The following is a 27,497-nucleotide window of genomic DNA, read 5'->3' on the forward strand; positions in this document are numbered from 1 at the left end:
ATTAAATAAGTCATACAAAGTCAGGAACTTCACCTAAAACTGCTGATAAATTCAGGGATCCAGCGTTGACAGCACCTCTCTATTCGGTCACTAGATAGGGTGACATCCAGTGCAGCTGAGGTGAAGTAAAAGTGGCTGAAGACTGGAGAAAAGTTCCAGTAAAGACAACAGAAAGCCCCTCACAGGAAGGAAATCTAAAGACTACAGAACTTCTGCTGAGGTTGCAGACCCAAACTGATAACATTCGGGAATGAGGGCTCTGGTTTTTGTGTGCATTCAAACTGGCCTCAACCATTTGTGGCTGGGCAAGTTAACTCACTTTCTTTGTATACTGTCCTTTGTCCAACAGGGATGGTACCTACACCCCAGGCAGTTTTGGGAAAGATTAAATGAAATGCGTATAAAGTGACTGGAAAGTGGCTGGCACAGAATATGAATTCCACGTTGGCATTATTACCGTCATAATTATACACAGACGACTGCAAATACTTTGATGCCACCCTAAAGCAGGGGCTCTCAGGCCCTCAACAATGATACCCTCACGTTTGAAGGAGGGTTTAGTCCAGTGATGGCGAACCTATGACACCTCTGACACGCGAACTCATTTTTTTGGTTGATTTTTCTTTGTTAAATGGCATTTGTATATATAAAATAAATATCAAAAATATAAGTCTTTGTTTTACTATGGTTGCAAATATCAAAAAATTTCTCTATGTGACACAGCAACAGAGTTAAGTTAGGGTTTTTCAAAATGCTAACACGCCGAGCTCAAAAGGTTCGCCATCACTGGCTTAGTCCCTTCTGAGAGCTGCATGGATGCTGGGCACCTCAACACAAATGCTTAGTAGTTCAAACCCCTCAAGTCCTTCTGAGGCCGAGATCTCATTGATCTGGCCTGATGGAGGGCCAATTAGCCAAGTCTTGTTCCTAGTTGCATGACTTATGAGCACCTGCTACATGCCAGGCACCATGCTGAGCATGGTCACAGCTCTCTAAGGGCAACAGAAAACAAGTACCCAAAGGTGTGAGAGATAATGAAATAATTCTGGAGACAGGTACTATAAGAAAGATAAAGCAGGGGGTTGGAAAGAATGACTGGGTAGAAGGGTATAGGGTGAGAGGGTAGGAAAGGACTCTCTGAGGTATCATCCGAACTTCAGACAATAAAGAGGTGAAGGCCAAATATACTGAGCAGAGGGAACCCCAAGTATGAAAGTCCTAAGGACAGAAAGAACCTGGAGGTCAACATGACTGAGAGTTTCCACAGGGAAAGGTGGGAGGTGAGGTTTCGAGGGGATGCTGTGATGAGGAGTCTGGATCTCTCTAGTATAAAGGGAGGCTGATGGACTCCAAGCAGGAGAGTGACAGAATCTGGTGTGTGAGTGTGTGTATCCTATATAATAAAAAAGCCTAATATGCTAAGTGTCCAGTTTTCCGGTCGGCCATTCAACCAATCAACGTGTAATATGCTAATGATATGCTAAGTTTGCTCAACTGCTTGCTACGACGTGCACTGACCACCAGGGGGCAGAGAGTCGACCAGTCGACCAGTCGCTATGATGTGCACTGACCACCAGGGGGCAGACGCTCCAACCAGTAGGCTAGCTTGCTGCTGGGGTCTGGCTGATCGGGACTGAGCGAGAAGGGCCAGACACGCCCTGGAGCCCTCCCACAGTTCCTTCCTGGCTGGCCAAACTCCCAAATGCCTCCCCAGCCCCGATTGTATCCCTCGGCCTGATTTGTGCCCTCTCACAATCTGGGCTGAGGGACCGCCCCTCCCCCCACCCCCCTGAACAAATTTTGTGCACTGGGCCTCTAGTGTATGTGTGTGTGTGTGTATCCTATATAATAAAGAGCTAATATGCTCACGCTGTAACGACCGATACACACACCACACACACACACACACACACACACACACACACACACACACACGACCTGGCACACAAAATTGCGCAGCCCCGCCCACCCGCCCGCCACCCCACCTTGACACCCTAACCTCTCCACACAGAGCTCAAGCATGCCTGGCCCCGCCCTTGGTCCCTCGAGTCGCCTTAGGCTGGTCCCGACTCCTCAGGGTGCCTCCCCGCTTCCACCCCATCTCTGGAGCAACGCGGAGGCTCTGCCTCGTCATGGTGATGGAGGAGAGCATAGAAGCCTCCCGCCTGCTGCCAAGTTTCGAGCGCTGCTTCCTGGCGGCACATGCGCTGCACTCCTTCCCCCGGCAGATGGGCAGCGGGCCCGCTGAGTGTGAGTGGTGGGTGGCGAAGGACTGGTGAGGGGCGCACCACGGGCTCTCACCCCCGCCCACCCTGCCATGGGATGGTTCTGCCTCCTCCGGGCACCTCCCTGCTTCTGCCCCGTCTCTGGAGCAACGTGGCGGCTCCGCCCTGTTGTGCATGCAGCCTCCTGATGAACCGTTGTTACAGCGTGAGGGCATCACGACCATTGGCATATTAGCTTTTTATTATATTATATATACATATAATGTATACACACATATATATGTATATGAATGATCTTCACCTGAGGATACGTTTGTTGAGTTTAGAGAGAAACACTGATGTGAGAAACACACTGAAACACTCAAAAACTGTTTTCCCCTCTTCTACCCTGTTGTTACAGATGCAGTGCAGGCACTGATTCTGGGTCAACAAATTCTGGAGACTCTGTGTGGCAAACCTAGGTGAGTTTAGTTTAGCCAAGGTATTTTAAATCAATCAGTTGCCTCCATATGCACCCCGACCAGGGATGGAACCCATAACCCAGGCCTGTGCCCTGACCGGGAATTGAACATGCAACCTTTTGGTGCACAGGATGATGCTTCAACTGAACCACCTGGCCAGGGTCTGGTTTATATTTTTAAAAGATCCACCCTGGCAGTAGTCCTTATGTGATTCTACCTCTCATGTGTGTAAGAAAAGTTTTGTACCTAAAATGTAGGGGAAGATCATCTTGGGAGGTGAGATCTCAGGGAGGCAGGAGTAGATGCAAAGGGACCAATGAGGTGCCTCCAGGAGTCATCCAGGTAAGAAATGGCAGTGACAATGGTGGCTCAGGCTAGTCTTGTGGCCTTGGAGACAGGGCAAAGTGGGTGGAGTTGAATATTTTGAAGACAGAGCCTGTTGGTCTCTTAGGTGTGGGGATGGAGATGACTGTAATGAGGCTATGAAGGCATGTCTTGCTGGCAGCTATAATAACTCTTGCTCCGCTGACAAGAAGACTCCACAAGCAGGGTGTTCCCGAATCTCCCAAATGGTAATGATGAATAACCCAGACCCTGGACCCTTAGATCCCCTGAGCTCTTGCTCAGTGGAGAAAGCCAAACACTCAAGAACTGTTTTCCCCTCTCCCACCCTGTTGTTACAGATGCAGGGCAGGCATTGATTCTGGGTCAACAAATTCTGGAGACCCTGTGTGGCAAACCTAGGCGAGTTTAGTTTAGCCAAGGTATTTTAAACTTACTGCAGAAACAAGGCCTACCTTTTAAACATGTGCATGAAGTAACTACTATCTCTGCAATTTCCTATTTTCTTTGGGAGAGTGAGAGCGAATGTAGTGCCCCACGAGTCAGTTTTGGGGAGAAGAACAAATTCCCATTAAGTTGCTGGTACTGATCCACTAGAAAGGATGATCAATCGACTCAATGGCTGGCAGTAGGCATGTTGTTACCAGCCAACTCTCCCTGCTTCAGCTCTCATGAAATGAATGGCTTGGACCTGGAACATCTCTGAAGGTCCTTTCCAGCTCTGACATTCTGTCAGGTCCTCACCTTGGACCTGAAAGGTCATGGAAAGCACTGTTCCTCCTCATTAACAGGGATATGAAGTCCATGATGCCAAAAGACCACAATGAAAAAGGAAGGTCAGGAGGGTGAGCTTAAACTCTAGTTGGCAAATAATTTATTCCTGGATAGTTTTATTTAATCTTATAACCCAGTATTTCTCACCAGAGGTGATTTTGTTCCCCTTAGGAACAATAGACAATGTCTGGAAACAGTTTTGGTTATCACAATGGAGAGAAGCTGCTAATGACATCTAGTAAGTGGAAACCAGGGATATTGATCAACATCCTAGGGTGCATAGGATGGTCCCCCAATCACAAAGATTTATTCAAACCCAAATATCAACTGTTCTGAGGTTGAACCAGATCTCCTGGTTCTACATTAATTATTTGGAAAAAGACTGCTTTAGCTTGCTAACTCACATTATACACCAGAGTAAGTTCCCGGTGTGTCAGACAATACAAAGAGGGTGACCCCCAGCTTCTGTGAGTTACCTCCTTTTTTCCTCCCCACTCAGTTTGTATATTTATTTATTTTTAAATATATTTGTATTTATTTCAGAGAGGAAGGGAGAGGGAGAGAGATAGAAACATCAATGATGAGAATCATCCTATTGGCTGCCTCCTGCACGGCCCCCATTGGGGATCAAGTCCACAACCCAGGCATGTGCCCTGATCTGGAATTGAACCGTGATATCCTGGTTCATAGGATGACGCACAAACACTGAGACACACCAGCTGGGCAGTTTGTGTATTTAAATGTGTGCAGGATTAGGAATTTAGTAAACCAGATGATTATAGAACATAGTTTCGGGTATGGGGGTGTCAATGGAATTCCCTAACCCAGGGGGTCTCACATGGGGGTGATTCTGTCCTTGAGGGGACATCTGAGACATTTTTCCTTGTCTGGAGATATTTCTCCTTGTAATGACTGGGGTAGGTGGGTACCACTGGCATCATGTGGGTAAAATGTAGGGAGGGATACTGCTAAACATGCTACAATGCACAGGATGGCCCCTACTAACCCTAATGTCAGTAATGATGAGGACACAGGTATAACCCCAAAGGAACTTTTTCTCTATCCAGGCACCCAATCAGAAGAGTAGCAGCCAGTCGTGACTGATAGTACCTACAAAAGCCAGTGAGTCAATGATCTGATATATGTTCTCTCACACAACTATCCTCAGACTTAATTTGCATTGTTCCCACTGCAAAGATGTAGGAACTGAAGTCAAACAACTTGCCCAAGGTACTTGAAAAGTCTTGGGCACTTCCAGGGGCTTCTGGACCATCTCGGAGAACCATTGCCATATACTGCTCTCTGAATATTAGCATTGGAGGACACTGAATCCCAAATTAATTGCAGACAGTCAGAGCTTTCTGCTGAGATTAAAGAGTACCCTGAGTAGAAAGAACAGTGTCTAAGAGGGGTACAAAAGGGTTGAAACAAAAAGCCAACCCAGGTTGGGCCGGCACCAGAAAAGGAGGAAGTGGGCCAGGCCCCAAACAACTCAGTGAGGATTGTGGTGTCTGGGACAGTATATCTCAAGGGCAGCAGCTGCTCCTCAGACCAGGCAAAATCATACTATGTAGGTATGCAGGCGGAGCCTGGTTCTTGTTTTTCATGAGAAATCAGAAACTTGGGTTATTTTTCCCCCTAGAAACCTCAGAATTCTTAAGTTTTGGCTCCTAATTAAAACAAAGAAAAACCTAAATGTGCCAAATTAAACATGTCTGCTTACCCTTGAAGCAATCTTGTAACTTCTGCCTGTGGTTTTCAACCCTGGCTTCATGTCATAAGACATCTGTGGGGCCTTTTAAAACTACGATGCCCTGGACCAATGCAGCAATGACGGTACAGCACAGGCATCAGTTTTTATTTTCCTCAAAACCTCCTTAAACAATAAACAAGTGGGATGGACAATCAGGGTTAAGATTCATAGCAAGTACTATGCAACAGCACAGCGTGCCAACAACCAAGCAAGCTGTGGACATGCAGGGCTTTATTCTGAGGTCCTGTGCTATATACTTTGCTACCTAGTAGTAATGTACAATCACTCCACACAGGATTCCATGAGACCACAGGAAGGGTACTGCACACAGGTGGGAAAAAGAAATTCTGTTCAAATAAAATGAAGAAACTTGCTGCCCACACTACCACCAGGTCCTGAGTAGATAATGATGCAATTGCAAACCCATCTGCCTCTTGACTGCTTAAAGTACCATGGAGAGCTACCAAGGCTTGGTCAAGTCAATAGTAGCCACCTTGGCCATCTGCCTTTCTAATGTACTGGAGATCCTCCAAATGCACCCCACTGTTCCCTGAGTGGCCCTCATCTCCCACTCTACTCCAGCCTATCCTCTGCCTGAACTCACTTACTAGACCCAGAATTCAACTGGCACCTAAAATGCCCCATCGGCAACCCCAAACAGTGTCCCTTCTGCAAACTCCATTCTAATCTTACCAAATTCCTATTGCCTCCATTCACTCCAACTCCCTTGGACTCTAAGCACAAACCACATCCCAACTAGCTCTAACACCCAATGATTTTGCAGCCTTTGAGGTAGCATGACACCTCTTATTAACACCAGGCCCCACATGCTACAGACATGAGGGGCACCCGAGAGTCAAATGTGCATGCTCTGACCTGAGGGCAAATCCCAGAGTTAGAGTTTATCACAACTTAATGAAAAATTTTTAAATGTTTATCACTTAGCCTAAAAATTTAGGGCAGGGGAAGGGGATGGTGAGAATTAAGTGAATTGATGACTCCAACTGAGTTCTGGCTCATTAATAAAAATTCAGTTGCAACTCATCCTCTCAGGGTTTAGGTTTTAAGTCAACAAGTAAGATAAAAAAAACTGAGAAAAGCCAAACCAACCTTGAAAATCTCTAGACTGCTAGCTGATCAGGCTAGATCACTGGTTCTCAAATGGGAGTAATTGTGCCATCCCGCCAGGGGACATTGGCCAATGTCTGGAAACATTTTTGGTTATCACAACTGGGGAAGGGTCCTACTGGCATATAGTGGATCAAGGCCTGGGAAGCCAATCAACACCCTACAATGCACAGGGTAGCCCCACAACAAAGAATGATCTGGTTCCATATGTCCATAGTGCTGAGGCTGAGAACCCAATGCTAGAAGATCAAGCAATGAAAGGCAAGACAGAAAAGAGGAGGACCAGCTCCCACTGGCTTCCACCATGGGCTGACCAGGGACATATCATTCAGTGGGGTAGATTCATCTGTACTACTCAGATTCATCTCTTTTTTTTTCCCCTCTCTCTTTGCTGAGCACTTAAGCTAAATATGTCTACAACATGAGCCCACTGCAGTAAAAATAGCTACCATTTACTGACTGTTTATTACTGTGTGCTGAGACAGGTGCTAAATAATTTATATGCATTAATTTAATGAATACTCCCAGCAACCATGAGATAGTTATGACTATTCCCATTTTATTGGTGAGGAAACTGAGGCTCAAAAGAGTTAAGAATTTGCCTAAAGGCACTCAGAGAATACAAAGGCAGAGTCAAACACAAAATCCAATATATAGGGCACAGCCTGTGCCTCACCATCACTTACTCTAGGCAGCAGTTCTCAACCTGTGGGTCACGAACAATGAAAATACATCCTGCATATCAGATATTTACATTACGATTCATAACAGTAGCAAAATTACAGTTATGAAGTAGCAACGAAAATAATTTTTTGGTTGGGGGGTCACCACAACATGAGGAACTGTATTAAAGGGTCGCGGCATTAGGAAGGTTGAGAACCACTGTGGGTCTCAACTGCTGATGGTTCACTCACCGCCCACCCTGGGACACTTTGCAGTGTCTGAAGACATTTTTGGTTGTCACGACCACTGAGGCAGGGATTCAGGGGAGGGTGTGTGCTACTGATATCTGTGGGTAGAATCAGGAATGCCACTATGATGCTAAACATCTTACAAGGTATAGGGCAGCCTCTACCACAAAAAATCATCCAACCCAAAATGTCAATGGGGCCAAAGTTGAGAACCCTGCTTTATACCACATCTCAGCTTTCTATCATGCATGTTCACAAGTCAGTAAGAATTCAAATGTATGTAGTAATGTATATGGTAATGCAGGATCTAGAACCCAAGATTTCCTGTAACTCAAATACACTCTGCTCCCTCTCCCTATTCTTCGTTAACTTTACCAAGATCAAAATGCTGCCATCAAAGCCTGATGTTAGTCTACAATGCAGAATAACTTCAGAGTTAGGATGATTAGAGTTTGGGATGTATCAATAGCAAAATGCCAGGAAGAAGAGAATATCCCAAAACACAACTGGACAAGTCAAAGACTACAGGAATACCAAGAAAGGGCTCTGGGAGCTGTTGTCAAGCATCCCTGAAGAGATCACTATGGCAACAAGGGCCAACGAGATGCTGTGTTGAGTAAAGCACTGGAAATGTTTCTTTGTAGATAAGCAGTACTCCTATCATGTCCCACTCAAGCCTGTGGTTTCTCAACCCTGGCTGCTTTCTAACTGTATAGATGCCCAGGGCCCACCTAACACCTCACAGAATCAGAATAGGTGTGGTGTGGGGGACTGAGCATTTCTGGTTTTAAAAAAGCTCCCTAAGCACCCTGACTGGTTTGGCTCAGTGGACAGAGCGTCGGCCTGCGGACTGAAGGGTCCCGGGTTCGATTCCGGTCAAGGGCATGTACCTTGGTTGCAGACACATCCCCAGTAGGGGGTGTGCAGGAGGCAGCTGATCGATGTTGCTCTCTCATCGATGTTTCTAACTCTCTATCCCCCTCCGTTCTTCTCTGTAAAAAATCAATAAAATATATATTTTTAAAAAACCCCAAAATAAAAAACTCCCTAGGCAATCCTGATGCCCAGACCGGGTGGCTAGCCAAAGCTCAGACTCACACAGAGGTGGCAATGGCCCACAGAAGAGAGACAGAGGGTGTGAGGATGAATCAGCTTAGGATCCCTGTCTAGAAAGACAGAATCCAAGAGAGCATTTGGAGCTTAAATAGCAAGAGGAAAAGCACATGGATGGGGGCAGTCCTTAAGGCTTCAAAATGCATAGGCAAGGGAGTCTTAGTTTACAGCAATAAGTTTAACATCCAAGCCAAATCCAGAAATGGAGTCAAGAAACACATAATGACTAATTAAAGGATGGCAGGAATATGTGAGGCATAAAAAGCCCTGAAAGTTGATTTCCTGAGGACATCTATGCCAGAACTAGTGCCAGAGGCAAAGTACTAGGTGAGTGCGGCATTCATTACGCAAAAACATTCCATTTCTCTATTTTACACTTACCCATTCAACTATGCAGTAATTTATAATTGACAGCTGATGTGTCAGGTATATGCTAGAAATGGTATCCTTGGGAAACAGGAATCCATAATTTCCTCTTTATGCTAAAAGATATCTCCCAATGAAGGTCCTCACTGAATTCATTCATTCATTCATTCATCGGACAAACATTTCTTGGATACCTACTCTGTGCCAGGCACTGTTCTAGATGTTGTGACTCCATCAGTAATAGTGACAGACAGAAAGCCTTGCCCTCGTGGAGCTTATATTCCAGTAGAAGAGTAGTTGAACAAACAAGTAAACCTAGCATGCCAGATGGTGAGTAAGTCTGTGGGTAAAATTAAGCAGGGTAAAGGGGACAGGGAATGTGGATACAATTTAACACAGGTGGCCAGAGAAAGTCTCAATAATAAAGTAATCCTTGAGTAAAAATCTGACAGAGGTGAGGGAGTGGGCCATGGGAATATATGGGGAAGAGTGATTCAGGAAGAGGAAGCAGCAGGTCCAAAGGCATAATGGAGGGAGCTAATGGATTATTCAAGGGACACTGAGAAAGCCAGAATCAGGGAGAGAGTGGTGGGAGAGGACAGGGAGGTATCAGGGGGCCACTATGGCTTCTGGGTTAAGCAGTAAGGGTAGAAGGAAAACCCAAGGGGCAACAGTGTTGGTGGTAAGTGGTCATCCTCTAAAATAATTTTAAGGTAGAACAGACAGGATTTACTGTGGCAAGTAAGAGAAAGAGAGGAGTCAAGGTGACTTCAAGGTTTTGGGCCTGATTCAAAGAATGGACTTGCCATTTACTACAATGGGGGAAAGACGATGGCATGGACAGGTTTTTGGAGAAAAGATAGGGATTTTGTTTGATATGCCTATTAGACACCCAAATAGAAATGGCGAATATGATACTGGGTAGATGAGTCTTAAGGTCAAGAAACTGAATGAGGCGAAGATGTAAATATATAAAGTCATATTGGTTCCAATTTGTCCAGTCCCTCTACTAACTTTAAATCTTATGAATGCTCTATAGGCGCCTTTATCTTATAAAAGGGATGTGCCATAAAATGACCACGGTAGGGGGTGGTTCTGAAGCCAGACCTCATTGATTCACATCCCTGCTCCTTCCTGGCTGTGTGACCTGCTTTGTACAAACAGCTACTCTGTTTCTTTACCAGGAGCACAGGGCTACAGTACCTACCTCATAGATATTTTGTATTACCGGAGAAAACACAGGGTGATCAAGACATTGAACATTACCTGGTACCATCACAAATGCTCCACCAGGGTGAGCACTTATTATCAATTCATGCATTCATGCGCTTCACTATGGAAACCTCAGGACACCCTCCAATAGCTGGGAGCATGGTATTGGGGATCAGGGCCAGGCAGGGAGATAGGTCGCTTGTAGCTGTGCACCTAGAAGAGGGGGGAGCTAAAAATAGGCCTAGGAAGTCCCGAAGCTACAGTGGTATCAACACCACTGTTGATTTGAGCAGACATCGGCTTATGGAGTGTTTTCTCTAGGGATTCGGCTCTGTAACCTTGTCATAAACCTTCAGGTGGGATGTGAGCGCTCAACAGGGGAGAGGACCACAGTCTCTCTCCCTCTGGAACTGCAGCAAAAAAGGGCCAAAGAGGAGCCAGGACTTTCGGGGCCCACATCCTGCGGCCCGGCCTAAATGCTGGCAGACTAGGTGCGACTCTCAGGTCGCCACGAAGGATCTGGGGAACTGGCGGGAACTGGGGGCCGAGTTCGGGGCGGGAGGTGCAAAGAGACCGGGCGTCCTCCGTCCTCTGAATGGGGAAGGCCCGCGGAGGATGAGAACCCCACGGGATTGGTGGGAGGGCCGGTCAGACAGCGAGGCCCGGGATGGGGGTGGGAGGGAGGCCGGGTGCCGGAGAAATGAGGGGGCGGGGAGGGAGTGTGGCGCGCTGGAACCACCACCAGGCCCAGAGATCTATGTACAACCGAGGCCAAGGCGATGAGGCCGCGCCTCCCGTGCCTATCAGCCCTCGGCCGGGTCCGCGAGGCGGAAGGGCGTCAGGGCCGCGGCCCTAGCGGCCTGCCCGACCCACTAGCTGGAGGACGGCAGAGTCGGGGCTGCCGGGAGTGATGGGCCGAGCCGGTGAGCCCGGCCTGAGGGGACGCGATGGGGGACGGCTGCGGGACCCACTGCGCCACCATCTGGAAGCAGACAGGCCCCCCGCACTCCGGGGTGCTCACCCCTCGGGCTTGTGGCCTTTGGACCTTCCCCCGCCCGTTCGCTGGCCGCCAGCTGGACCTCGACGGCGCCTCCCCTACCTTCGTTCGCCAGGTCCGCCATTTTACTTCCTCAAGCCCTCCCACAAGGCTCCGCGCTGGCCGCCGCTCGCCTGCTTTCTGCCAGAAACTCTCGCGCGTGCGCACTTCCCAAGCCGACTCCGAGAGAGGAGGGCATCTCGCGCCTGCGCGCCGAGCCCGGCGCGGAGTCGAGCTCAGTATTGCTGTCACCGGCAGGCCCTGTTCGGAGCACTCGCCTGCGCACTAACCGCCCCCGCCTCCTTTTCCCGCCGATCGAGGGGGCGTGGCAGGGCAGGGCGCATGCGCAGTGCCCCACGCGAGCATCCCGGGCAAGGGGGAATACACACGTTTAGTAAGGGAGCGCGGCTGGCGCTGGGTCTAGTCGCCCGTTTACTGCTTGTTTTCCCGGGATCCCAGTGGTGGGAGAGTGAGCCATCCAAAGCGCCGCGATGGAAACCTTCTAGGACCTAGAATCTAGGTAAATCCTGGGGAGTCTGCGGACCGTGGCAGGGGGGCTTTCCACACGCACAGGTCAGAGGCCAGAGGGGGTGGCCTGCTAGGGGTTTTTGGCTCTCTGTCACTTCAGGCTTCAGTTTCCCCTTCTAAGGGGCAACTACATTGGGCAAATGCTTTCTTGGGGATGTGGGGAATGGCTGGGGCGAGCAAGCAGAAATCAGAGGTTAAACATAACTGGCCAAAGGTGGGGGTGTCCGTGGGGACACAGGTGTTGGCTGAGAGACCCCGCGCAAGGGACTTGATCTCTCTCTAGGCCAATAGAATGGGAGCTCCAGGATGGCCATACCCGATGTCATGAATGGAACAGCGCCCTGGCACAGACCGGGCCTGGAGTTTCATCTGTAAATGGGCTGATCAACCCCACAGGCTGATGTAAGAATCTAGAATGGGACTCATTCCAGATTCACCTGCTATGAATCTCTCAGAACACCCTGTGGGTTCTGCCTCACCAAAGCCTGCCTTAGCCCAAACCCACCTGTTCTCATCGGCTTGGCTGTCAGCACCCCAGGCCAGACCATCCTCCTCTTTCTCCTGGAAGACTAGACAGCGTCCTCTCTCTTTGCTCTCCTTCCTTTCATTCTTCTGGAGCTCCACGCTCTGTTCTGCACACAGCAACATGCGCAGGGATCTTTTAAAAATATAAATTGGACCAAGGGCACATCTTTCCTTAATGTTTCCAAAGGGCTTTTGCTGAACTTGGAATCGACTCTAAACCTCTTATTCAGACTTACACAGGCCCCTGTGCTTTGCTCTCAGGCTCCCCCTTACTTATTGCAGTTCAGCCACAGGGGTCTTTCCATCCTTGGAGCACACTAGACTCCTTTAAGCCTCAGGATCTTTGCATTTGTTGATCCCTCTTCTTGGACTTTGTGTCCTATGGCTTATTTAGGTTCGAATCCCAGTTTCGCTCCTTCTCCAGGAGGATCTAAAGGAGGAGGTCTCTAGCTTGTGAGCTAAGAATGGTGTTACATTTTTAATTGTTGGAAAAAGCCAGAAGAGGAGTAATATCTTAGAACATGTGAAAATTGTACGGAATTTAAATTGGAGTGTCCATAAACAGTTTTATTCGAAAATAGCAATATCCTATATAATAAAAGCCTAATATGCAAATTGTCCTCTTGGGCGGAGTTCGACTGGGAGACTGGGAGTTTGATCGCTCTCTATGACATGCGCTGACCATCAGGGGGTGGCATGGAACGAAGGAAGGCCCCAGTTGGCAACCGGCATCTGAGGAAGGGAGGCCCTGGCCAGCAGCCGGAAGGCTCCAATCGGCCCCGATTGACACCCAGGCCTAGGGACCCTACCTGTGCACGACTGGGCCTCTAGTATTCATTATATGTCATTACATATAATCCCTTCTTGGCCTTTGCTATATCTCTGAACTCTGTGACCTTTAATGAATTCTTTCCCTGCCTTTTTATTGGTTTAAAGTTATGTTAAATAGATACTGTTTATCACTTAAAATAGAAAACTACCAGCCATGAATAGGAGGTGATTGTAAAAATAAACAGGGCCCTGGGTGGTGTGGCTCAGTTGAGTGCTGTCCCATGCATGGAAAGGTCACAGGTTGGATTCCCAGTCAGGGCAAATGCCCTGGTTGTGGGCTTGATCTCCAGTAGGGGGCTTGCAGGAGGCGGCAGATGGATGTTTCCCCCTCTCCCTTCCCCTCTCTCTTAAAATCAATAAAAACATTTAAAAAATATTAAAAAAAATAAACAGGAAAAATGAGGTTTTAAAATTTTGGGTGGCTACTGTTGCCTGCCAAGGTGCTGAGCCTGCCTTTTCTAAAGAGATTAGCAAAGTATTAGAGGGTGATTAAAGGCATATTATCACTTACCTGAACTTTCTCCTTGACATGATGAGAAGGCCTGACAGATAATTGAAAATGGGATAACTATAATCCATGTGATTTGGTGTCATTTAATGCCATGTCTACAAGTCTCCTAAAGTCATTTCATACTCTACATTCATCCCACACTTTGGGAAACTCCCAGAAACACGCCATTACTTGGTAAATATAATCCAGTTGTGGTTTTCCAAGGCACACTGAGAGATGCTAAACCTATCAACCTGATAGGCTGACTGAATTTCCCCTGGTTACACAATTTTCATCACAGTGCCCGTGGCTGCCAACATCATGCCCTGCAGGCTTTCTTTTGATATCTTTATTTGGTCTCCTCTAAGAAATTAACTTAGTCAATATTTATTTATTAAACAAATATTTGTTCATCACCTACTCTGGGGGTTTTAAAATATGGCCCCAAATTATTTGACCTTCTTCCCATCAAGAGCGAAGTCTCTGTCCCCTTCCCTTTCGTGGGGATGAGCTTGTTGCTGGTCCATCAACAGAGTATAGTAGAAATGACACCAGGGAACTTACAAGGCTAGGTCGTGACAGAGTGAGGGGAGGTAACTTCCGCCTGCTTTGCTGGAACACTTGCTCTTAAAAGTGTTCAGCCATCATGTAAGCAGCCCAACTGCCCTGAGGCAGCCATGCTGTAAGGAAGCTGAAACACAGAGACCACAAACCCCTTGAGAGAGAACTGCCCCGCCTATGCCTTGCTGTTTCTCACCTTCAGAAACCATGGAAGATAAATTAAATGATGGTTGCTGTTATAAGCCACTGAATTTGGGGGATATTTGTTATGCAGCAATATATATCCGCCAGACCTACTATGCATCAGACACTGCTTTACATGTTGGGGTCCAAGATGAACAAGACAGACCTTGCCTTCCCGGAACTTTGCATTCTTCGGTGGGGATAGGCAGGTAAGCAAAATCATTTGAGATAGTGACTAGTGCTACAGAGAAAATAAAATAGCATATTGTGACAGAGTGACAGAAGGGATACTTTAGATTGGTTGGTCAGGGAAGTCGCCTCTGAGGGGTGACATTTTAGTAGAAGGTCTGTAGGAGAAGCATTCTAGACAGAACAGTGAGTGCAAAGGTCTGAGGCAGGAACCAGGTTGGTGAGCTGGAGGAGCAGTGAGGAACTCAGTGTGGGCCAGGACAGAGTGAGGAAATGCAGTTAGGGAGGGGTGCGAGCGAGAAATTTGGAGTTTTTCCTAATACAAGGCTTGGAAGTGGGAAGTGGAGGGATCCAAATTGTTTACTTTAAACTGCTGATCAGCTTCTCTGCTGCCTGCTTCCTCCTCAGCTTACTAGGAGACAAGTCCGAGGTACCCCTAAGCCCGGCTGAACTCTGAGAACTGTGAACTTCCTTATTCACAGCCAAGATGGAAAATGGCTTTTATAGTTGGGCTCCAGGTAAAAGCCTTCACAACTGTAATTCAGTTCTTGTTTTCCCATCGTGGGCAGGGAGCCAGCCATGTGAAAAAGTATCTGCCTTGTGCCCAGCCTCACACTGAGGTCAAGACCCAGAGATGAATCAGATACAGTTCCCTCCGTCAGGGAGCTTAGAGTCAGGTGGGGACCGAGGGCAGGCATTGGGTTGCCTCTCCGGCTCAGCACCGTTCCCTGTCTTCCCTCAGTCTGTGAGTTTCTCACAGTAGGATGTCCAATGTGGCTGCCACTGACACAGAGGGCAACCCCTGACCTAAGCTGGGTGCAGCAGGTAAATATGGTATGGAAATACATACCTTACTCTATTTTATTTGTAATTAAAATATTTTTTAACTTTTGTCCTAGCGGTGTGGCTCAGTTGGTTGGACGTTGTCCTGTGTACCAAAAGGTTGCCTGTTCTATTCCCAGTTAGGGCACATGCCCGGGATGGGAGCTTGAGATCCTTGTAGGGAGCGTGCAGGAGGCAGCTGATGGATGTTCCGCTCTTCCATCGATGTTTCTCTTTCTCTTTCCCTCTCCCTTCTTTCTCTAAAAATCAATAAAAATATTACTTAAAAGCCTTCACTTTCAAATTAAAATAAATTCACTTACCAAAAATGCAGAAATAATACCAAGACATTACACATAGCTTCACCCAGATTCCTGAATATTCACATCTTAGGTAAGTGAAATGACCAAAACCAGGAAGTTAACATTGGTGCAGTAGTGTTCACTAATGTACAAACCTTAGTCATATTTCATCACTAACATTTATTTTCTGTTCCAGGATCCAGTCCAATATCCCTCCAAAAACGACATCCATTTTGATGTTGTTTCTCCATAGTCCTTCAGTAGGGATCAATTCCTCAGCCTTATTTTTCCTTAACCATGACATTGATACAAGTACTGCCCTATTTTTTGTAGAATGGCCTTAATTTTTGTTTTTTAATGTTTCCCAGTGATTAAATTCTGGTGATGCATTTTGGGCATGAATAATGTGGGAGTGACGTCCTATTAGGAGGCACTTGATGTAGGTTTGTGTCCTCACTGATGATAACTTAGATCAACAGGTCTAGATGGTATCTGCTAGGTTAATACTTTCCCCCTTGTATTTAATATCTAGCAGGGATATAAATAAATAGGGAATATTTGAGGAAAAGGAGAGGCAGAGGGAGGAAAGAGCTTGTGGTCTTTCTAGGCAGTATTGCAATGTAGTAAACAAAGCCACCATTCTAGGCAAAATCTGAGCTCGCAGTGTCTTTGGACCAAAAGGAAAAGGCTGTGTCTCACAATGACCACTGGGGGGTGGCAGAAGATTGGGATTAATTAAAAATGGCTCCAGGAGAAAAGCAATTCATTCCTTTTTTTATTTCATTTTATCATATTTTTAAAGTATATTTTTTATTGATTTCAGAGAGGAAGGGAGAGGGAGAGAGAGATTGAAACATCAATAATGAGAATCATTGATCAGCTGCCTCCTGCATGCCCCATACCGAGGATCGAGCCTGCAACCCAGGCCTGTGCCCTGACCGGGAATCAAACCGTGACCTCTTGGTTCATAGGTCAATGCTCAACCACAGCCATGCCGGCTGGGCTTTTCCTTCTTTTAAAAAAAAAATATTTTAAAAATTGATTTTAGAGAGAGGAAGGGAGAGAGCGAGAGCAAGAAAAAGAAACATTGATTTGTTGTTCACTTATTTATGCATTCATGGGTTGATTCTTGTGTATGCTGACTGGGAATGAACCTGCAACCTTGGTGCATGGTATTGGGACGACAATCTAACCAACTGAACTACCCGGCCTTTCTAAGTAAACTTGTGGGGACTCAAAGGCTCTGCACCTGTTGGGGGTCTGGCATCTCTTGGGAACAAGGTCAGTAGGTGCTGGCTGCACCAGCAGAGGTAGAGCCTGTTTGAGTTGCACTGCACCTGGCTGCCCTGAGGATCATGCTGTCATCAGTACGCATGTGCCACCTCAGAAACAGGGGCTCCATATCCTGGGAGGGCTTCCGAGGTCTGAGAATCCCTACTGATCCTGCCTGCAAAACTCATAGGGGCGCTGGCTGGGTGGCTCAGTTGGTTGGAGACTCCTCCCATACAGCAAAAGGTTGTGGGTTCGATTCCCAGTCAGGGCACATACCTAGGTTGTCAGTTTGGTCGCCGGTGGGAGCATGTATGGGAGGTAACCGATCCATGTTTTTCTGTCTCCCCCTTCCTTTCTCTCTAAAACCAATAAAACAACAACAAACATCCTAGAATGAGGATTTAAAAAACACACCAAAAAACTCATGGGAACTAAGGTGTCTTGCTTTGGAGACTGGTTGCAAACCCCAAAAACCACCTTTGGCCAAATGTAAAGAAAGGGGGAATTTGCTTGAAAGTTAAGAGGATGCTAAGATCAAAGAGGAGAAAACACTGGGCAGTTCCAGCAGGTCTTGGGCTGGGAATTGTTTAGCATTATCGGAGCGGCACCTTGTGAGAATGCCCCAAATTCAGTTGTTTTCAGTCTTACAGTCATTCAACTCCCTGGTCAGAATCCAAGCAGAAAATATTGCATGGGCCCAGCACCACAAGGCATTTATCAATCTCTGCCCTGCCTAGGGTCCCACCTCTATCCAGTTCAAGCCTCCATCAGATGTTGATTGAGTGCCTCTAGGTGCCCAGCTGTTGGTGAGATGCCATTTGAGGTATCTTGATGCCAGTGGGGGCATCCAGTGGGCAGTTGTACATATGAGGGCTAAGGGAGGGGACTTTTCAATCCATTTTGTGGTTATTGGCCTCTCACTTACGGGCCACCACCCTGGAATGAAACCCCAAGTCCCTGCCAGGATCTAGGCAGCCTTCCTTATCTCCCCTCATTTGCACTTCCTGCCCCATCAGTCACCCTCTGCCGGCCATAGTGGCCTCCTTGCTGCTCTCCACACACGACAAGCCTGTTCCCAGGATGTGAGAGAACCCATAGAAATTGGGTTCTATGGGAGAAAGGTCATCCCCAAAGAAGGTGGGACAGAAGCCGGATAGCAAAACCCCACAACTGTCCATCATAGAGGATTCTAGAAGGGACCCATGACCTCAAAATAGGGTGAGAACTACTCTCTGGCATTGTGCCTTTGGATACATATGAATATTCAATACATTACAGTCCATACCATACACACACACACACACACACACACACACGTATGATATACACATTAATATATACTGAAATTAAGATTTTATAAAGCCATGCTTATTTTTATTATGTTGACACTCCTGATCTTTTCTTAGTCCATTAAAAAGAAAACTAAACGGATCCTAAGTCACAAGCATGATTTTATAACCCACTCGGCCTGCCGCTGGACAGTGGCTCTAGCAGGCCTCGGCCCTCTTCCCCCCTTCCCCTACCACACTCCCGTTCAGCCCCTAGAGCCTCCCTTGTAGACTTTAACAAGTACCTAGTTGACCTCCTTGCTTCCAGTTTCTTCATGTTTAATCCATCCTTCCAGAATCAGTCCAGCTTGAAAAATTCTGATGGTGGCCTCCCAAGTTTCGCTTTGTCTATTCCTCATCATTCCTCCACATTTCCTCTCCTTTCCTCCACCTTCCCATGATCCCCAGGAATAGTATCTTCTCTCAGAGGCCTTCTTCACTCATTAATTCATTCACTCACTCATTCACTAAATGTTTGCTGAGCATACAGTGTGCTAGAATTGGGAAATAGTCTTGAGCAAGGCAGACAAGAGTTAACACCTGCAGTGGGGTGGGTAGGGGCATCTATGGGTCCTCCTGCACTCCCTTACCCCCAACTGTGGCTTATTGAATTCTGATGGGGCCATTAAAGCTATAATGATCACCAGGGACCCAGGCTCCTTCTGTCACATTGCTTTGCCATCCTTATTAGATAACATCCACCTCAAGATCCAAGATGGCTGTTGGTGCTCCAGCCATCATGTCTGCATTCCAGCCAGCAGCTTCAATTTCCCCATGTGTACAATCGGGGTAATACCTGCCTTGGAAGATTGTCAAAAAGAGGAGATCACACCAAAGTGTCTATTGTGGAGCTCCTGTGATTAGGCAGAAGCTTCCAGAGGCTCTTGGTAGGACTAGGTTCCCTCCATTGTGCAATGCCTGCTTCCCAGAGCCCTTACCCAGTGGGCCCTCCAAGGAACTTGGCAGCCTGTGGGACTTCAGCAGGTTCCCTTGCTCATCTCTCTGACTCCTGGGGCAGTAATCACGTAGGCACCACCCATGTTCAATCCTTCACCAGCCACTCAGACCCCAAGGGCAGGGCCTGATTCTCCTCCAGGGACCCTGCCACCCAACACCCAGCCTGTTTCTCTGAAGGGGAAGGTGGGGCGGGGGAGGGGGGAGAGGGGGAGGGCGCTGTTTGGTGCAAGAGCTATTGCTGCTAAGTAGCTGAAATTGTGAATCACCAGAGGGTAAGGGCGAGTCTGGGTTCCGTGAGACTGGCAGGGAATCAGCACAGAGTCAGGGCCTGAAGAAGAGGGAGTTCACCAGGATCAGCCATGGAATTTGTGGGGCCCAGTGAAAATGAAAATGTAGGCCCTTTGTTCCAAAATTAAGAATTTCAAGATAGTGACAGAAAAGCATTAAGCCAAGCACAGACCCTGGAGTCCCAGCCCAAGGAAGTGATGGATAATTTTAGTGTCACCTGGAGGCCCCATCATAGAGGATTCTAGAAGGGACCCATGGCCTGCTCTGGGGCCTAAGGCCGAGCATCCCTGGGGGCATGTGGGGTGAAAGGGCGAGGACTACGCCCTCCATCTTACCCTGTGTCCTCCATTTTGGGGCAGCCATGTGCTCGGCAAGGCTTCTTCCTGGAAGCCCAAGCCTCTGCTAGCCACACCCAGGATTTCTTTAAACTAACCAATGACAATCAAGGAAAGTGCTCGCCATAGATATGACCACATCCTGTGTAACGAGACACCGACTTGCGCCTGGCCAATTGGCAGGGCCCACAGTCCCCTCTCCTCCCCTTACTCCACCCCCCTATAAAACCTCTCTCCCCACAGGGCTGGTTTCTCTCTACCACTTGCTGCTGTGCCAGTAAGGGGGGTAGGGGAGCCAAGCCCGGGTTTGAATAAAAGATTCTTTGCTTTTGCATCGGACACGGCTGGCTCCCTGGTGTGGTTTCTTGGGGATCCTGAAATCTAGTCATAACATGGGGTACTGGCCTGGCAGTGAGAAGCTGCTTTTAGGGAAGGCTGATCAGGAATGGCATCACTCTCCTCTGCAGGGTTTCTTCAAAGTCCTATGATCCCCTGTGTCACACTCCCCTGGGAAGTGGTGGTCACAATATGGATTCCCAGATCCAGCCCAATCCCAAGAGGCAGTCTTTCTTCAGCTGGGGCCCAGGGATTGGCGATTTTGGAACAAGCTCTAGCATTGGTTCTTAGGAGATTCTGGATTTGCCAGCCGCCCCCCCCCCCCCCCCCCCCCCCAATAAACCTTGAAAACAACTGGTGGGCTGCTTCAGTGGCTGGAGTGTGGATTTATTCTGTAATATTTGAATGAATTTACTCTGTTTACAAATTGCCTCGACCATCCTGTGCTAGGAATTGTTTCTTGCCATCTTTGGCCCTGGACTGGCCTTGCTAAGTGAAGCTTGAAGAACATGTTCCTTCTCCAAGCTGCTGTTCCAAGCAGGCCGGGAGGGAGCATCTACCCTCCAGCACCCTGGGGTGGGAGGGGGCTGGAGTGTGGATTGTGACCCCCAAATGGGTATGCTTAATGTGTTTACTGCAATGAAAAACGAGAACAGGCTCGGAAGACTCGTGTCTTTACTGTCATTTGTAGTCCTCCTCGTGGAATCCTGCAAAGGACACGGCAGAGCCTAAGGCAGAACCCAGCTGACACTGGGAAAGAAGAGGCCATCACAGTGCACGTCCCGTGGGCTTCAGGGCCTTCCAGCAGAGGAGGTGTATATTTAAAGACATTCTTTCTGTCTGATTTCATCTAAGTCTTGAACGCTAAGCCCAGACAAACATTGTCATCATGGACTTGGGGTTTCTACAGTCAGCGAGTTTCTTTCTTGCCATTTCCTCCCCCACCACCACCCCGCACACCTGGCGAGGGCCGAGGTGGGCCCAGCGCTCCTGCTTGACGTGAATGAGATAAAATATTGGGGACCAAATATACTGCAATATACATTATTAAGAAATGTTCTAATAACAATTAGAGCACAGAACTATTGGTATAAAGATATTTCCAAAGAGAGAAACATTTGCATTGCATTAGATGGCGCTTCCTAGACTAGAGGTTTGTCTTTCTTTGCAGTTGCTTTTGGGACAGGACTCTCACACGGAGCAACCAAGTGCGTGTTGCTATTGGGACACAGATTGGGAGTTTAAAGTTCAGGGCTGTCCAAGTCCTTGGGATTTGTTTGTCCCCAGAAAAGATCTCAACTTCAAACAGTTCAAGATGGGACCTGCCCAGGGACACCGTTCTCCAGGATCACCAATTCCAAGGCAGGCGTTTTCGAAGATTCTGTGGACCACACTGCAGGCATGGCTATTGTGCAGATTTGGCGGGATGGCGGGCTTCTGAATGCACCACTGGAACACTGACAGCCTTGGCCCCCTTGGATCAGACGCACTGCAGACTCAGCGGTTGGCTTCATGTTGGCTGTAACCTTGGACAGACCCACAGTCCTTCCTGGTGCTGGTAATCCTTCTGGTGTTAATTCTTAGACACAGCGGGCCTATTTCTGTGACTTGTTCTTTGAGCCACATGGGCCCATGGGCTGCCTGCCATCTAGAGACACACTGTGCGGACCTTTGGAGTCTAGAAGTGGGGCCCTGGGACCTCCCTGCTTCAGCACAGGACAGGAGGCCGAGGACAGCCTGTCCACGAGAGGCCATGGGTGCAGTGCGGAGACACGCCTTTCCATCACAGGGGCACCAGAGCAAGGTCTCCGTGGACGAGGTCAGTGTGGGACTGACCAACAGCTATGAGACACCCTTCCTTCCTGGGATCTGCCTGAGTTTTAAAAATCACGGTGAAAACTGGACTGAGCTGAATGGAGAAGCCCAACGCAGAGGTGCTGACCTGCCCAGCTCGGTCTTGCCAGTTCGGCGGGGTGTGTGGAAGTGGCCTGAAGGTCACAGTCCAGCAATCGGGAGAACTAAGACAATCAGGAGGAAAAGATGATCTGGGTGACCCCCAGGGGAACCACTCAGGTACTCAGAACCAGGTGTGACCTTCAGCCGTGGCGCACAACAGTTTTCTTGGGGAGGAATAGCATGTCCTTCCAGGGTGCACATGCCCTGGGATCCTGTGAGTCAGAGTCAAGGTCACTTCATGTAAGAGGCACGACTGTTGTGGAGCTCGAGGAGGCCAGGCAGGCCTGGGGAAGGGCCTCAGTGCTACATACCCTACAGGGAGTGGTTTGGGTCGCTGCGCTCCCGTTTTACCAGGGGCTCACCCAAGCTGCGGGCATCCGCATCGGCCTCACTGCTCCGGTCTTCACTGATGTCATCTGTGGGGGTCAGTGTTGGGGAGGAAGGGGTGAGTGGGGGGTGACAGGAGGGAGGGAGAGAGAAGCACATCCTCAGAGGCGCCCAGGCATGAACAGACCTCAGCTCTGGTCTGGTTAACCTGGTCCTTCCCGGCCTTCTTATCCGTGACTTCTCTTGACCAGTGCTCATTTGCCTGGGTCACACATTCCTGGCAGGTTTTCCCTTAGTGCTTGGTCCTCTCACCCCTCTGGGGGCAGGGAATGGGGCTGGAGCTGGGGGCCTTTCTGCCCTGCTACCCCTTCAAATCCTCCCTCCCACCTCATTCCTGGCTGTGGCCCTGCTCCTTGGAGCCTGGCGTGGGTGCCCATGAAGTAGGAGAGGACAGGGCTACTCAGAGGCATCACTGGGACACCTACTGCTGCCTGGGTGTCACCCTCTGTCTGCATGCCAGCTCCTGAGGCCTTCAACCCACCCGAGAGCTGCCCTGATTTTCCACCAGGCCACTCGCAGGAGGAAGCCTCATGGGAAAGCCACGGACACACCCACCTTTGTCCAGCAGTGTCAGCGACAGGGAGGCGAGGTCGTTGAACTGAAAGAGAGAAGACCAGAGTCAGGTCCTCTGCAGAGTGGGTCCTCGTGAATGTCAGCAGTTAAAACAGGCTTTTGCTTTGTAAGTGAGGGCTTCTTATATAAGAAGTAGCTATGATGCTGTGTGTCCCCTCTGCCACTTTCTGGGTTGTGTCTAAGAGCTACTAGAGAGTTGAGGGGGTGCTGACTGCTCAGGCCAGAAAGGAGACAGGGGCTGTGGCCTCTGAATAGTGACAGTGAAGGAATAGCTGGCATTTATCAAGGGCTTATTATGTTCCAGAAGCTGTATAAGTATAACCTCATTTCTTCCTCAAAATAATCCCACATGACCCAGAAATTCCACTCCTGGATAGATAACCAAAATAACTGAAAATAAGTGTTCAAACAAAAACTTGTACACACATGTTTAATGCGGCACAATTCACAATCGCCAAAAGGCGGAAACAGCCCAAATGTCCATCAATAGATGAATGGACAAACAAAATGCTGAACATCCACATACTGGACTATTACTCAGCCGCTAAAAAGAGCAAAGCACTGATACCCCCTACAATGTGGATAAACCTTGAAAACATGATGCTCAGTATGAGAAGCCAGAGACCAAAGGCCACATAGTGTGATTCCATGTGAAATCTCCAGAACAAGCAAATCCAGAGACAGATTCATGGTTGCCAGGTGCTGGGAGGAGGATGGGAATGGGGCTTCTCTTTGGGGTGATAGACTGTTCTGGAATTAGATAGAGGCAATATTGCACAACACTATGAATGTACTAAATATCACTGGATTGTTTACTTCAAAATGGTTAAAATAGTAAATTGTATATGTATTTTACCACAATAAAAAAAAAGGCCTGTGTTTGAGGCCTCATTCAGAGGCAGGGTATCCTGCCCAGAGTGAGAATAAAGAGTTGGCCGAGGAGACAGGATCTGAACCCAGGCCTGCAAGCTCCAGCATGAGAGCTCTTTCCTGCCCGCTGTCCACTGTGTCATACTCAGCAGACTCCCTCACCCCTGGAGGCTTCTCTGGTCCTCACCTCTCCCATCACGGCAATGGGTGTCTCCCCGGTTGCCTTGGCGACGCGGTGCTCCACCAGATAGAACATGTACTCATCATACAGCAGGCGTATCAGGTGGAAGGAGCCGAAGCTGGCAGCGCTGCGCAGGGTGAGGTCTCGGATCACCATGGAACTGGGGGACGGGGAGACAGAGGCTAGGCACCTTTTGGGAGCACGGAGCCCCACCAGGCAGGCGAACCAGGCTTTTCTTCAGCTCTGGGGTCGTCTGGGGACCTCTTAGACCTACAAGGGGCATGCCAGTTGCCAGACCACCCCCATGTCCCAGTGTGACTCAGGTGGGGACAGGCAGATGGGAGGTGAGCAGGAGCAGTGGCTCTAAGAAGAGGCCACTGAGAACATAAAGGTGACAGTCTCTGACATAAGCCTTAGAGACCAGACCGCCTTTGGTAAGGAGTCTTTTCAGTGCCATAATGACTCCCCAACAGCAGGCCATCTTTCCCAGCCTCCCTTGTATCCTTCCCTCTTCACTCTGTGGTTTAGGTACCTAAAAATAAGACAGAATTTCAGGGTGCCTTTGCCTTGGGTTGGCAAACTAAAGCCCAATCCAGACCAAACCTAGCTTACCACCCTGTTTTTATACAACCTGAGTGCTAAGAATAGTTTTTACATTTTAAATGGTTGGGGGAAAAGTCAAAAGAATTATTTTTCAACCCATGAAAAGTATCTGAAATTCATGTTTCAGTGTTTATAAATAAAGTTTTATTGGCACACAGCCATGCCTATTTGTTTACATGTGTATGCCATGTGCCAATAAAACTATTATTCAAAAATACGTAGTATGGGATTCTTTTTAAAGAACAAAAAGTGACCCCTGATCTTAAGTAACGTGGCACCCAACCAGAAACCCAGGTCTATACACACATCTGCCATGTAGTCCCAAACACTCAAATGCCCATTTCAGAGCTCACCTACTCTCAGTTAAGTCTAATCACTATCGTAGCAATACAAAAGACATAGGCAGGGCAAGACGAGAAGGGAGACACAATATAAATACAGACTATTACAGTAATTAAATAAGGGGTTATCACACTGGGGTGCTCTGATGCCTTGAGCCTAGTAAGCAAACCAAAATTTAAGCCATGTCAATGTCTGAGTGAAACTTACAAGCAAGGAGTCACAACTAGTTCCCAAATAAGGCAGCTGTTGGAACTGTAGCCAATCAAATCCTGTCACTGCTTTGCTTCCTCATCTTCTCCATAACACCTTGTCCTCATTCCTGTTGGTGGAGGCTCCTGACACTTTGGGTTTCACGCTGACCAATTTGAATTGGTATTTGTTCAAATGTTTGGAAATTTTAATGTCTCAGTTTAACTTTTAATAGGCTGAAAATGTCCGTACTTGTATAATCACAATGGGGCTGCAGGGAGTTAGTAAAGACAGCTGATGACATTAGTTTATTTAATCTTTTTGCATCTCTGGGCCAGCGTGTAGATGCACTCTGAAGGCAGTTTTGTTTAGCCACAGAAAATGACAGCTGGCTTCAGTTGGTTGTGGCTTGGAGATGGCTTAAGGTGCTCTGTACAAATCTGTGCGGGTGCCCGATGACCGTGATGCTTTATCTCACAGGCTTATTGGCCAGGTGAGGGGCACACTTGGCGTCACACGTCGTCGTGGTGCGCTGCCTCTTCCCTCATGGCTTGATTTGGACTGAAGGTGAGATGGCTTAGGAAGAGTAACCAACGAAGGAACCCACGTGGTGACTGTGTCCAAACTGGCACTTTAGAAAGTAAAGGTCACTTGAAGAACATTCTTGAATGCAAAGGGTGTGCTTTTAAGTGGACAGGGTGAAAGGGCTCAGGGTTTGTGATACGTTTTCTCTTTAGAAGCTTCTTTGGCTCTGTATGGCCAACTCCCCTTAGTAAATGAAGGGCCATGGACTGCAGGTTCCTGGGAAGGAGGCTCACCCCCTGCTCACCTCTCGCTGCCTCTCCCTCCACTCCCCACCCCAGGAAGCTGTGCTTGGTTTGAGATTGTGCCAGCTCCCTTCTCTGGAAGCTCTTTGTCAGATACAAGGTAACAGGTCTGGACGCTCATGACAACTCAGGCTGTTCAAACACTGTTTATTAGGGGATCCCATGTCCATACTCTTCAGGTCTCACCTCCCATCTGTAGCCCACCCAGCTCGGTTCCAACCTCCCTTCCCCTAAAACCCCCCACTTCCTCCTGTGCTGGTACTCTGTACCCACTGCCCCAACCTCGGCATCTGGTGCTATGCTTCAGTTCAAGTAGCTTTTCTGAACCATCTCCAGGTATGTTTCGGGTTCTCCACACGGGCTGATAGCTTCCTGCAGTAGGAACATTAGCGGAACTCCACCAGGAGAAGCTCAACCTGAGCGTGGTGATCCCTCATGAAGCTTGTGCCCATCCCTGTACCGTTTTCTCGTGGATGCTATAGAAATAAGTCCCTTAAACCCAATAAAATGAAGTCAGGTAGTGTTTCATCCTTATAGTGAAAAGTGCCCATGTCACAGAGGCAACGGCCCCCTTCAACTTTAGCTGTGTTCTCGTTTTCACATTTCTAAGTCATAGGCTCATCCTACTGCTCTTGACTGGTCAGATGACTTCCCCTGAGACATGCCACCACAGGCACTGTCTCTGTACCGAGACTCAGAGGTGCACCGCCTTCTTCATCTGTCATCTCAATGTTGCTTCACAGTACTTTTTGGCTCAGTGTTCCCTTATGTGACAATGGGGTGCTAAGCTCACAGCTGAGCCAGGCAGTATATTAGGCTCACATTTCCTTCTTCATTCACTCAACCCACCTTTAGGGGCTGGGAAAGGTGCAGTGGAAAAAGCAACATCCTGGCTCTTGGGGTGTGTGCTCGATCACAGAGGAGGCAGACAACAGATAGGCAAAGGGAGAACAAGGTGACAGGTGACCATGAGAAAAAGCAAGGCATGAGTGACAGAGGAATAGCAGGAGCTTGCTTTTACTTAGGGAGGTCTGGGAAGGCTTCTCTGGTGATGATCTAGCCACATGGCTAAATGGGGCAGAGGAAGGCAGTGTAAGACCCTGAGGTGGCAAGGCTAGAGTAGAAAGTGAGGAGGGAGTTGAGAACAGGGAGTTACTGGGCAGTTGGCTGAGAGACCAGTGAAGTTTTTTTTGTTTTGTTTTGTTGTTTTTTTAATAAGACCCAGATAGTAAATATTTTCAGCTTTGTGGCCACATGGTCACAACTCTGCTAAGGATCCATAAACAGTGAGTATGACCTAG

At 48.2% G+C, this 27,497-nt stretch overlaps 2 protein-coding genes across 14 annotated transcripts in view; both read right to left on the reverse strand.

The window, feature by feature from the left end:
* The window catches only part of RANBP3 (RAN binding protein 3), a 62,291-nt gene extending 50,795 nt beyond the window's left edge, over window positions 1–11,496 (reverse strand). For 5 of the 10 annotated variants that reach the window (XM_070415922.1, XM_070415920.1, XM_070415917.1 and 2 more), the window contains exon 1: window positions 11,385–11,492. In XM_070415922.1, the coding sequence (XP_070272023.1) occupies window positions 11,385–11,406 (22 nt within the window). In that variant the 5' untranslated portion in view covers window positions 11,407–11,492. Of the gene's footprint in view, window positions 1–11,306 lie in introns of all 10 variants that reach the window. The other 5 variants (XM_070415915.1, XM_070415913.1, XM_070415916.1 and 2 more) reach the window with 4 other exon arrangements.
* A 9,430-nt stretch (window positions 11,497–20,926) lies between these two features.
* RFX2 (regulatory factor X2) overlaps window positions 20,927–27,497 on the reverse strand; it is an 88,959-nt gene continuing 82,388 nt past the window's right edge. For all 4 annotated transcript variants that reach the window (XM_070415928.1, XM_070415929.1, XM_070415926.1 and 1 more), the window contains 3 exons: window positions 24,242–24,395; window positions 23,167–23,209; window positions 20,927–22,640 (listed from right to left, as the gene is read on the reverse strand). In XM_070415928.1, coding sequence (XP_070272029.1) covers window positions 22,537–22,640; window positions 23,167–23,209; window positions 24,242–24,395 — 301 coding nt within the window. In that variant the 3' untranslated portion in view covers window positions 20,927–22,536. The remainder of the gene's footprint in view (window positions 22,641–23,166; window positions 23,210–24,241; window positions 24,396–27,497) is intronic.

This window comes from Myotis yumanensis, unplaced genomic scaffold, assembly GCF_028538775.1.
Source record: "Myotis yumanensis isolate MYYU_CA2020_CCGP unplaced genomic scaffold, mMyoYum1.0.hap1 SCAF_5, whole genome shotgun sequence".
Lineage (NCBI taxonomy): Eukaryota > Metazoa > Chordata > Mammalia > Chiroptera > Vespertilionidae > Myotis > Myotis yumanensis.